Raw genomic sequence first — 12630 nt, 5'->3', positions numbered from 1 at the left:
CGAGGCCTCCAAATGAAACATTTTCTACTTCCTGTATGGGAAGAACCACTCCCAGATACCCTTGTTCCATAAACTTCGGTTCCAGTTCTTCCATTCCATGCGCTGGAGGGCTTGGGTTTCCCTGGAGGAGTTGGAGGAGGTAGGCGGGGCGGGGGGAGGTGGAGGAGGTGGGGAGGAATCAGGTGGGCTGGAGGCTGGACAAGGGGAGGGAGGGGTATCCTGGGGAGTCCCCATCTTCTTAAGGGGCGTTTGTTTTTCCAGATCCAGGCTTATAACCCAGAGCACTGGGTGTGGGCATGAGATCACACTGCGTTTCCTAGAGCTCCAGGGACTGTGAGGCCTGAGGTCATCGGCCTGAGAGAAGGTACATCTGTGTCCTCTGGGGTAAAGGCAGAATATTGGGGTCTATTTTGGAAATCCGAGGAACCCAATTGCTTGATCCGGCTTCGAGCCTGGGCAACATGGCGAGATCCCCTCTCCATAAAAATACAAAAATTAGCCAGGCGATGTGGGAGGATCGCTGGAGCCTGGGAGGTTGGGGCTGCAGGGAGCCCTGATCCTGCCACTGCACTCCAGCCCGAGCAACAGAGTGAGACCCTGACTCAAAAATAATCATAAATACTGAGTTCGGGGAGGTTCATTATGATTGACACACTTGAGTTACCGATTTGGGTCGAGGGTTCAGTGAAGCTTTGGTTCACATCTTGTGCAGCTAACCACGTTCAGCACAGAGCATGAGACTTCATCATGAGGAGGTAGGATTATGGATTAGGCTTCTGGACTCAGGGTTTGTGATGTTGTCACATTAGAAACGGATCTAGCATGGTTACGAGTTTAGCTCTTAAGTAACGCAAAAGGCCCCAGTTGTGATGAAGTCCAAAGCCACATTCTTTGAGGGTGTCCTACTCCCTGGGCAGACCCACCCAAAGTCCTTGCTATGAAGCAGATCACTGGGGCTGACCTTGGGTATATTGAGTGAGTTTTGGAGTCAGGGTTACCAAAGTGTGAGTTTCACAGTTGAACACGATGGTTCAGAAGCAGGCTATAGAATGAAGGAGATAAAATTTGATTTCTCAACTCCTCTGAACTCTAGTTAGACTTGATGTGGGACGTGAATAACCTTCCTGTCTAGAGAGCCGCCTCCTTTAAGTATGACATCCTCTCTCTCACTTCCAGAACACCGGATCCAGGGGAGATGTGAATTTTCAGCAGGAACTTTATTCCAATGCTAATGACAGACACCAGGAAGGAGGAGAGGAGCCATTTGTGCAGATCATCTAGAAGAACCTGGACTGTTCTAGACGGAGCTGAATAGAGTGATCAAGTCGTCCTCCCAGAACCAGGGGGGTACTTCTGTGTCTGGCATTGGTGGGTTCTTGGTTTCACCAACTTCAAAAATGAAGCTGCCAACCCTCGCCATGTTACAGTTCTTAAAGGTGGCGTGTCCGGAGTTTGTTCCTTCTGATGTTCGGATGTGTTCAGCCTTCTGGCGGGTTCGTGGTCTCGCTGGCTCAGGAGTGAAGCTGCAGACCTTCGCGGTGAGTGTTACAACTCTTAAGGCGGTGTGTCTGGTGTTGTTCGTTCCTCCCGGTGGGTTCGTGGTCTCACTGGCTTCAGAAGTGAAGCTGCAGACCTTTGTGGTGAGTGTTACAGCTCATAAAGGCAGTGCGGACCCAAAGAGTGACCAGTAGCAAGATTCATTGCAAAGTGCCAAAGAACAAAGCTTCCATAACGTGAAAGTGACCCCCACCGGTTGCCACTACTGGCTTGGGCAGCCTGCTTTTATTCTTATCTGGCCCCACCCACATCCTGCTGATTGGTCCATTTTACAGAGAGCCGATTGGTCTGTTTTACAGAGAGCTGATTGGTCCGTTTTCACAGGGTGCTGATTGGTGCCTTTACAATCCCTGAGCTAGACACAAAAGTTCTCCATGTCCCCACTAGATTAGCTAGATACAGAGTGTCAATTGCTGTATTTACAAACCCTGAGCTAGACACAGAGTGTTCATTGGTGTGTTTACAAACCTCGAGCTAGATACAGAGTGCCGATTGGTGCATTCACAATCCCTTAGCTAGACATAAATATTCTCCAAGTCCCCACTAGACTCAGGAGCCCAGCTGGCTTCACCCAGTGGATCTCGCACCGGGAGGGCAGTTGGAGCTGCCTGCCAGCCCTGCGCCATGTGCCCACACTCCTCAGCCCTTGGGCGGGCATGCGATGGGCGCTGTGGAGCAGGGGGCGGTGCTCGTCAGGGAGACTCAGGTGGTGCAGGGGCCCACCATGGCAGGGAAGACTCAGGCATGGCGGGCTGCAGGTCCCGAGCCCTGCCCCGCGGGGAGGCAGCTGAGGCCCGGCGAGAAATCGAGCACAGCGCCAGTGGGCCAGCACTGCTGGGCGACCCCGCGCACCCTCTGCAGCTGCTGGTCCGGGTGCTAAGCCCCTCACTGCCCGGGCTGGCCGGGGCAGCCGACAGCTCAGAGTGCGGGGGCCACCAAACCACGCCCACCCAGAACTCAAGCTGGCACGCAAGCCGGCGCGCAGCCCCGGTTCCCGCCCGTGCCTCTTCCTTGACACCTCCCCGCAAGCTGAGGGAGCTGGCTCCGGCCTTGGCCAGCCCAGAAAGGGGCTCCCACAGTGCAGCGGCAGGCTGAAGGGCTCCTCAAGGCTGGCCAGAGTGGGCGCCCAGGCGAGGAGGCATGGAAAGCGAGCGAGGGCTGCCAGCACGCTGTCACCTCTCACTTCTAGGAATCCATAGAGAACAGTGAGAAACCAGGGGTGTTTCTGGTTCCACCCCTTTCTGCACCACCACCTCTATTTTTATACCGCTGAATTCCAACCTCCCTGGGGCGGAACCTGGAGGTCCTCTTTCCTATGGACTTGGTTGCCACAGTCCAAGAGCATTTGAAGGCACAGTGCAGACACTCAGATTAGCACAGAATTCTTTGTAAAAATATGAGTGCCATAGACTGTAACAGATAGCTTCATGCACACTATGCATTTATTGGTTTGTTTGGAAAATGTTGGCCATCGAATTATTAATAGGTTTATTTCAAATAGTTTCAAAATTGTTGTACTTTTGAAAATATGCTGTTCCTGTAGATTTTTTCATGAGAGTTATAGCTGTTATATATATATATAAAGATAATTTTCATTTTAACAGAGAATCCTTTTTATCCTAAATCTTTTATCTTTAAATGCTTTCTGTATTATTATATGTGCCCCTGAAGCAAGTACACTTTTTATCTATGATACTTACATAATAATCTCTTCTATTTATAGCTATTGGTAGTTACCCTAAGTTCCTGTCATAGAAATTTTTATTTGCTGTTTAGATTTGTGACTGAATTGTGAGAATTCAGTTGTAATTTTTAACATGTCTTAGATATACTAACATGTCTAATATATACTATATATTTTATTGGTTTATTTTGAAAAAGATGGGCATAGAATTATTACTACATTTATTTTAAATATTTTGAAAATACTGGTATTTTTGAATAGATACTGTTCCTGTAAAGTTGTGAGATGGGTGTCATAGCTGCTATATACATATAATTTTGTTTTCCTTTTTAAGAGAGGATTCTTTTTATCCTAAATCTTTTATATTTAAATCTTTGTATCTATGGTTACATGTGCTGCTGAAGGGAGCACTCCTTTTATCTATGATACTTAATATATGTATTACACTTATAGCTACATGATAGTTCCCCTAAATTCTTATAAAAATAAATTTTTATTTGATGTTTACTGTATGTTTTTGAAATGTGAGAATTCAGATGTAATTTTTTACTTTGTATTGTCATGTTTGTATGTTACTTTTTTTTTTTTTGAGACAGAGTCTCGCTCTTTCGCCCAGGCCGGAGCGCAGTGGCACTGTCTCGGCTCACTGCAAGCTCCGCCTCCTGGGCTCACGCCATTCTCCTGCTTCAGCCTCCCGAGTAGCTGGGACTACAGGCGCCCGCCACCGCGCCCGGCTAATTTTTTTTTTGTATTTTTAGTAGAGACGGGGTTTCACCGTGTTAGCCAGGATGGTCTCGATCTCCTGACCTCATGATCCGCCCGCCTCGGCCTCCCAAAGTGCTAGGATTACGGGCATGAGCCACCGCGCCCGGCCGTGTGTTACTTTAAAGAGGATGTGGGTTTTAAAGGAGGACATGAGCTGTGTGTTTTCAAGAGAACAATGCAGTGCGTCTGTTGGGGAAACGTAATAAAGATGAAGTTTTCTCACCTTCACAGTGAGTGTGATCATATTGGTCTGGATTGATTATTTGCTGTCATGTGACATTTTTCCTTAATGGGGTTTTGGTTATTTGAACATATTAATTAGCTCTAGAAGATAATCCTGCATTATTTTTTATGTAGAAAAAAACATGAGGGTGGGTGCAGTGCTCACACCTACATTCCCAGCACTTTTGGAGGTCATGGTGGGAGGATCACTTGAGGCCAGGAGTTTGAGGCCAGCCTGGGCAACACAGCATCAACATCTATTTTTTAAAAATTTTTTTAAAAAGAAAAATAATAGAAGAGAAGGCCAATCCCAAGCTAGAGGTTTTGTTTGTTTGTTTTGGAGACAGAGTGGGAAGATCTCTTGAGCCCAGGAAATCAAGGCTGCAGTAAGCCTTGATCATGCTACTGCACTCCAGCTTAGGTGACAGAGTAAGACTCAGTCTCAAAAGTAAATAAATAAATAAAAATTAAAATAAAAAATTAATTTCAGATAAAGCATGCATAATTTTAGTATAAATATATTCCAAATGTCACATAGGACATAATTATATGAAAAAATTATTCATTGTTTATCTGAAATTCAAATTTAACTGGGCCTTCTTTTTTTTTTTTGAGAGGGAGTCTCGCTCTTGTTGCCCAGGCTTGAGTGCAGTGGTGTGATCTCGGCTCACTGCAACCTCTGCCTCTCTGGTTCAAGCAATTCTCCTGCCTAAGTCTCCCGAGAAGCTGGGATTACAGTTGCCCGCCACCACGCAGGCTAATTTTTGTAGTTTTAGTAGAGACAGGGTTTCGCCACATTGGCCAGGCTGGTCTTGAACTCCTGACCTCAGGTAATCCACCCACCTCGGCCTCCCAAAGTGCTGGGATTACAGGAAAGAATGACTGCACCTGGCCTGCCTTCTATTTTTATTTGCTAAATCTGGAAACTCTATCTCAAACTGATCAGATCTCTCTAATATTTTTTCTGTTCCACATTATGCCTTACCTTTCTGGTGAGGGTGGTGGAGGAGGAGGTGTAATTAGCTTGGACTGAAAGTGAGAGGCTTCTTTTTTTTTGAATAATCTTTTGGCTTTGGCTTTTAGCTTTCGTCTTCGTTGTTTGAACTTGGGCATGATTTCTGCAGAGAAATTTTTTTACATTTTTAATTGAAGAATAATATATACATATAGAAAGTACACAAATCTTAAGTGTATAGTTAATGAATTATCATACCATGAACACACCCTTGTAACCACCATCTTGGTTAAGAAATAGGTCACTACCAGCATCCCAGAAGAGCCCTGAAGTAGGGGAAAATGTAAACCCAGATTTAAACTATCTCTGGAGAGATCTTGGTCTTGGCATTATATTACTCTCTCAGTTTGTTTTGCTTGTGTTGCTTTTCTTCATTAAGTTAAATGAATTTTCCTTTCTTTATAGTAGCGAAAATGGCTGTAGTTGGGTTATAGTCAGTTATTAAAATAATATGTTGGCCAGGTGTGGTGGCTCATGCCTGTAATCTCAGCACTTTGGGAGGCCGAGGCAGGTGAATCACCTGAGGTCAGGAGTTCGAGACCAGCCTGACCAACATGGAGAAACCCCGTCTCTACTAAAAATACAAAATCAGCCAGGCATGGTGGTGCATGTCTGTAATCCCAGCTATTTGGGAGGCTGAGGTAGGAGAATCGCTTGAACTCGGGAGGCGGAGGTTGTGGCGAGCTGAGATTGCGCCATTGCACTCCCACCTGGGCAACAAGAGCGAAAACTCCGCCTCAAAAAAAAAAAAAAAAAAAAGAATATGTTTCTTTACCAGCAGCATCTACTGAGCATCCACTGTGACAGGTGGAATTGGTAGTGAGAAGATAAGGAAACAACATTAACCATTTATTCAATACCCCTTTACTGTTAGGTATCTTCACATACATCTTTTCAGTTAACCCTTACTATCCTGCAAGGTATTATCCCTGACAAGGAGGATTTTTATTCCTGTTTTTACAGAAGAATAAACTGAAGATAAAAAAGATTAGACAATCTGTCAATGCAATGCAGTAAGTCCAAACCTGTAAGTCTTCCATGTTCTTTCTAATACGCTGTGGTGTGACACTAGATTAAATAGGCAATACACTGTAAAACGAAATAACAATTACCCCAAATCTAAGACATGGGTGTTTTAAAACAGTTATATTATTTTTTGAGGCACAGTCTAGCTCCGTCACCCAGGCTGCAGTGCAGTGGCGTGATCTTGGCTCACTGCAACCTCCACCTCCCAGGTTCAAATGATTCTCCTGCCTCAGACTCCCAAGTAGCTGGGACCACAGGCACACGCCACCACACTGGTGGCGTAATCCCAAAGTGCTGGGATTACAGGCATGGGCCTTAAAAGAGTTATTTTAAAGCATTTAAAAACATCACCGGCTGGGTGTGGTGGCTCACGTCTGTAATCCCAGCATTTTGGGAGGCCGAGGTGGGCAGATCACTCGAGGCCAGGAGTTCGAGACCAGCCTGGCCAACATGGCAAAACCCTGTCTCTGTTAAAAATACAAAAATTAGCTGGGCATGGTGGCACGGTGCCTGTGGTCCCAGCTACTGGGGAGGCTGAGGTGGGAGAATCACTTGAACCCAGGAGGCAGAGGTTGCAGTGAGCCGAGATCACGCCACTGCACTCCAGCCTGGGTGACAAAGCAAGACTCCATCTGATAAATAAATATATAAAATAAAATAAAATAAAATAAAAACATTACCTAGTAGAACAGAGGATACTAGAGGGATAGTATCTTTCCCAGGATACTGGGAAAGGTGGGGAGGAAGGAGGAATAGGGAAAGATTGGTTAAAGGATACAAAATAGAGGCATTTGAACCACAGCAACTCAATCTTGAATAGGAGCTGGGTAAAATGAGGCTAAGACCTACTGTGCTGCATTCCCAGGACGTTAGACATTCTTAGTCACAGGATGAGATAGGAGGTTGGCACAAGATACAGGTCTCAAAGACCCTTCTGATAAAACAGGATGCAGTAAAGAACGTGGCCAAAACCAAGAGAGCAATGAAAGTGGCCTCTGATTGTCCTTACTGCTCATTATACACTAGTTATAATGCATTTGCATGCTAAAAGACACTCCCACCAGCACCAAGACAGTTTACAAATGCCATGGTAATGTCTGGAAGTTACCCTATATAGTCTAAAAAGGGAAGGAACCCTCAGTTCTGGGAAATCCCCACCCTTTCCTCAGAAAACTCATGAATAATCCACCCCTTGTTTAGCATATAATCAAGATATAAGTATACTCAGTTGAGCAGCCCATGCCACTGCTCTGCCTATGGAATAGCCATTCTTTTATTCCTTTACTTTCTTAATAGACATGCTTGCCCTTTATGGACTTGTCCTGAATTTTTGCTTGCACAAGGTACAAGAATCCTCTTTTGGGGTCTGGATTGGGACCCCTTTCCAGTAATATAATTACAGCTATATAGCAGGAATAAGTTCTAGTGTTCTATGGCACTGTAGGATGACTATAGTTAACAATAATATATTATCTAGTTTCAAATAGCTAGAAAGAGTGCATTGAATTTTACTAACACAAATAAATGACATGTTGAAGATGATGGATATACTAACTACCCTGATCTATTCACTATATATTATATGTATCAAAACATCACTATGTACCCCACAAATATGTATAATTATTATTGGTCAATTTATTTATTTATTTAGAGACAGAGTCTCGCTCCGTCATCCAAGCTGGAGTGCAGTGGCGCGATCTTGGCTCACTGCAAGCTCCGCCTCCTGGATTCACGCCATTCTCCTGCCTCAGCCTCCTGAGTAGCTGGGACTACAGGTGCCCACCATCCACGCCTGGCTAATTTTTTGTATTTTTAGTGGGGACGGGGTTTCACCATGTTAGCCAGGATCGTCTCGATCTCCTGACCTCGTGATCTGCCTGCCTCGGCCTCCCAAAGTGCTGGGATTACAGGCATAAGCCACCGCGCCCGGTCCTATAGGTCAATTTTAAAATAATCAAAATAAAATTTAAAAAATAAAAAAATAAAAAGTGGCAATGCCACTTGATACACTAACAGCAAATTAGGATCTGTCGAAATAAAGTGAACTTTTTATACAAATGTCGGGATATAATCAAGAATTATCAAGAGAATAAAAGCTGCTTTGTACTTAAGAATGTAACAAATATTTTTATATAAATATATCTGTTCTTTCTAAGATGCTATACACACTAATATGCTATACACTAACATATATATAAGTATATATCATAATGATCAATTTAACATTAAATATATTACCATTAAATATATGTTAACATTATCTTGGTTGTGACCAAGTGAACATTTTGGAAACTTTTAATAAAAGGGTCCTTCTTGCTGTGGTACAAAATGAAAAAAACAAAACAAAAACATTATCTAGTATATTCACATTTCAATCTGGATCCTTTTCTGAAGAAAATTAAGTCACAGCTAGTTTGAGCTGAAGTTCCAGAAGGGCTTTGCTGCTTTTAGTTGTTGCTACTTGAGGAACAAAGATGTTGTTATTCAAGTAGCAGAACTGAAAATGATCTCAAGGCCTGGGCCTCCTTCCCTTCAAACTCAGATTTGAATGGGAACAATTGGCCTTTAAAATACACATTCATTCCACTTTTGTTCACTCAGTAACCTTTCAGCACTTGGTATGCAGCACTATACTTGCTCAGCTCTCAGATTCCACTGGCTGATGAACCCCCACTACCCTGTTGCAGGTTGTAAAAACTGAGCGCTGGCTTGGTTCCATGATTTGCAGAGGGCACCCCTAATGGCAAATAGTGGCAGTGCATATATTGACAGCCCTTCTAGAAATAGATTCCTGATAACATCTAATTGGACTAACTATCAGGTCCCAATTTGACAAGGTGCTTTTCTTAATTGTCCTTACGGGCTTAGAAAACACACCAAAACATAGCTGGCTGACTTCACCTTTATTATATCACCTTTTCTTCCTGCTGAAATAATGAAGGAAGGTGAAGCAGGGATTATTAAACACAAGGGATGTCTAAAGGATTTTGTTTTGTTTTGTTTTGTTTTGTTTTTGTTTTTGTTTTGAGATAGAGTTTTGCTCTTGTTGCCCAGGCTGGAGTGCAATGGCACGATCTCGGCTCACCGCAACCTCTGCCTCCCGGGTTCAAGCGATTCTCCTGCCTCAGCCTCCTGAGTAGCTGGGATTACAGGCATGCACCACCACGCCCGGCTAATTTTGTATTTTTAGTAGAGACGGGGTTTCTCCATGCTGGTCAGGCTGGTCTGGAACTCCCGACCTCAAGTGATCTGCCTGCCTTGGCCTCCCAAAGTGCTGGGATTACAGGCGTCAGCCACCGCACCCAGCCCTGATTTTTTTAAATTTAAAACAACACAAGCCTGTAGTCCGAGCTATTCAGGAGGCTGAGCTGGGAGGATCACATGAGCCTAGGAGTTTGAGGCTGCAATGAACTATTATTGTGCCACTGCACTCCAGCCTGGGCAACAGAGGGGGACCTTGTTTCCAAAACAAACAAACACATAAACAAACAAAACCAGACCGGACGCGCGGTGGCTCACGCCTGTAATCCCAGCACTTTGGGAGGCCAAGGCGGGCAGATCATGAGGTCAGGAGATCGAGACCATCCTGGCTAACATGGTGAAACCCCGTCTCAACTAAAAATACAAAAAATTAGCCGGGCGCAGTGGTGGGCGCCTGTAGTCCCAGCTACTCGGGAGGCTGAGGCAGGAGAATGGTGTGAACCTGGGAGGCGGAGCTTGCAGTGAGCCGAGACCGAGCCACTGCACTCTAGCGTGGGCGACAGAGCGAGACTCCGTCTCAAAAACAAAACAAAACAAAAAAACAAAACAAAAACGCAAGATAAAAATACTCTGATGAAGATATTTAGGAGCGCCTCCTAGGAAGGAGCGATCTTGTGGCTGCCTGAAGAAAAAAGGTTACATTTCATCAAATCTATGGTCAGGACCTTTTTTTTTTTTTTTTTTTTGAGACAGGGTCTTGCTCTGTCGTGCAGGCTGGAATGCAGTGGCATGATCTTGGCTCACTGCAGCCTCCTCCTCCCAGGTTGAAGCGATTCTCCTGCCTCGGCTTCCGGAGTGGCTGGGATTACAGGCGCGCGCCACCATGCCCGGCTAATTTTTAAAATTTATTTATTTTTAGTAGAGATGGGGTTTCACCATGTTGGCCAGGCTGGTCTTGAAGTCCTGTACGGCCAGGACCTTCTATAGACAAATGCCACTGGAAACTTCGATCTAAGGCTGAGTCCACTGATTGGGAGCCCTAGAATCTGAAATTTCCTAGCATCTTCCTTTTCTTTGTCTTCCATCTGATCCTTCACAGTCCTCCCCCATTCTTTTTCTGTTGCCCAGGCTGGTCTTAAACTCCTGTGCTCAAGCAGTCCTCCTACCTCAGCCTCCCAAAGTGCTGGGATTACAGAAATGAGCCACTACGCCCGGCCCCATCATAGAATTCTATATTAGGCCAAACTTTCAGTCAGGTGTGAGGAAAGAATTAAGATAAAAGATAAGAATTTTCAGGATAATGGTGATAAAAAAATCCAGGGGAAACAGCTTTGCAGCAAGCTTAGGACAGGGGTCAACAAACCTTTTTTGTAAAGAACCAGAAAGTAAATATTTCAGGTTTTGCAGGCCATATGGTCTCTGCTGCAACTGCTCAACCTTGCCAGGGTAGCACCAAGGCAGTCATAGACAATACTCAAGCAAAGGAGCTGTGTCTAATAAAATTTTATTTATGACTGAAATTTGAATTTCATATACTTTTCTTTTTTTCTTTTTTTTAAGACGGAGTCTCAGTCTGTCGCCCAGGCTGGAGTGCAGTGGCATGATCTCAGCTCACTGCAACCTCCGCCCACCCCCCGAGTTCAAGTGATTCTCCTGCCTCAGCCTCCTGAGTAGTTGGGATTACAGGCACCTGCCACGGCGCCAGGCTAAGTTTTGTATTTTTAGTAGAGACGGGGTTTCCCCATCTTGGCCAGGCTGGTCTTGAACTCCTGACGTCGAGATCCATCAGCCTTGGCCTCCCAAAGTGCTGGGATTACAGGCATGAGCCACTGCGCCCGGCCAAATTTGATATACTTTTCATGTGTCACAAAATATTGTTCCCCTTTTGATTTTTTTTAACTGTTAAAAGTTATAAACCATTCTTAGCTCACAAGCTCTACAAAAGCAGTAGTTTGCTGACCTGAGGCTCACAGCCAGTGAAGACTGGCGCAGAAGGACAGGACAGAGGGCTTCAGCAACAATGTCTCTAAGGAAAAACGGAAATAGATAAACTGCCTAGTGTGTTTGACCATTCTGAGCAGAGTTTTACTGTTCTGTAAACTTGTGGCCAAATTGCTGGTAAGTGCTTAAAAAAATAAGCATATAAAAAATAGCTAGGAAAAAAGTTGTATAAGAAAGGAAATGTAATCTTAGTAGCACTAAATGTTAAGCTGTTAAACAATATTTAAAGTATAAGCACTGGCTGGGCGTGGTGGCTCATGCCTATAATCCCAGCACTTTGGGAGGCCGGGAGGCAGGAGGATAACCTGAGGTCCCGAGTTTGAGACCAGCCTGGCCAACAGGGCAAAAGCCTGTCTCTACCAAAAATACAAAATTTAGCCAGGCATGTGGCTGTAGTCCCAGCTATCTGGGAGGCTGAGGCAGGAGAATCTCTTGAACCCGGGAGGCAGAGGTTGCAGTGAGCCGAGATTGTGCCACTGCACTCCAGCCTGGGCAATAGAACGAGAGTCCATCTAAAAAAAAAAAGTATAAGCATTGACAATTTATTTAACCAAAAATGATGATGTAGGTATACTAGGAAGAAGGAGAGAAAGTGGGCCAGGTGTGATGGCTCATGCCTGTAACCCAGCACTTTGAGAAGCTGAGGCAGGCAGATCACCTGAGGTCGGGAGTTCGAGACCAGCCTGACCAACATGGAGAAATGCCGTCTCTACTAAAAAAATACAAAAATTAGCCGGGCGTGGTGGTGCATGCCAGTAATCCCAGCTACTTGGAGGCTGAGGCAGAAGAATCGTTTGAACCCAGGAGGTGGAGGTTGCGGTGAGCCGAGATCGCACCATTGCACTCCAGCCTGGGCAACAAGAGTGAAACTCTGTCTCAAAAAAAAAAAAAAAAAAAAAAAAAAGGAGAGAAAGTGAATGGAAGTCAGTATTTGTCTAAATTTATATAGTGCCTACACTTGAAAAAAAAATCATGAAATAATAGTATGAATGTTACTTAGAAATATGGAGGTAAATACCAGAAGAAATAATTACAAGACTTAATAGTGTTGCCTCTGACATTTGGGAGTCAGGATTACAGAGAGGTGGTTTAAACTGGACTGCCATTTTTTTTGTTATTTCTTTCTAATTCTAATAAGGCTTGTATTGTATTTGAC

At 44.5% G+C, this 12630-nt stretch overlaps 1 protein-coding gene across 2 annotated transcripts in view; it reads right to left on the bottom strand.

Annotated features, from left to right (window-relative positions):
- PRR11 (proline rich 11) overlaps nucleotides 1-12630 on the bottom strand; it is a 51332-nt gene that overhangs the window by 31831 nt on the left and 6871 nt on the right. For both annotated transcript variants that reach the window (XM_001172831.8, XM_063799075.1), the window contains one exon: nucleotides 5214-5346. In XM_001172831.8, the coding sequence (XP_001172831.1) occupies nucleotides 5214-5341 (128 nt within the window). In that variant the 5' untranslated portion in view covers nucleotides 5342-5346. The remainder of the gene's footprint in view (nucleotides 1-5213; nucleotides 5347-12630) is intronic.

The sequence above is a fragment of the Pan troglodytes genome, chromosome 19 (genome assembly GCF_028858775.2).
Source record: "Pan troglodytes isolate AG18354 chromosome 19, NHGRI_mPanTro3-v2.0_pri, whole genome shotgun sequence".
NCBI classification, from domain to species: domain Eukaryota; kingdom Metazoa; phylum Chordata; class Mammalia; order Primates; family Hominidae; genus Pan; species Pan troglodytes.
The sequence above is the reverse complement of the archived record's forward strand: the minus strand, read 5'-3'. Positions and strand labels throughout refer to the sequence as shown.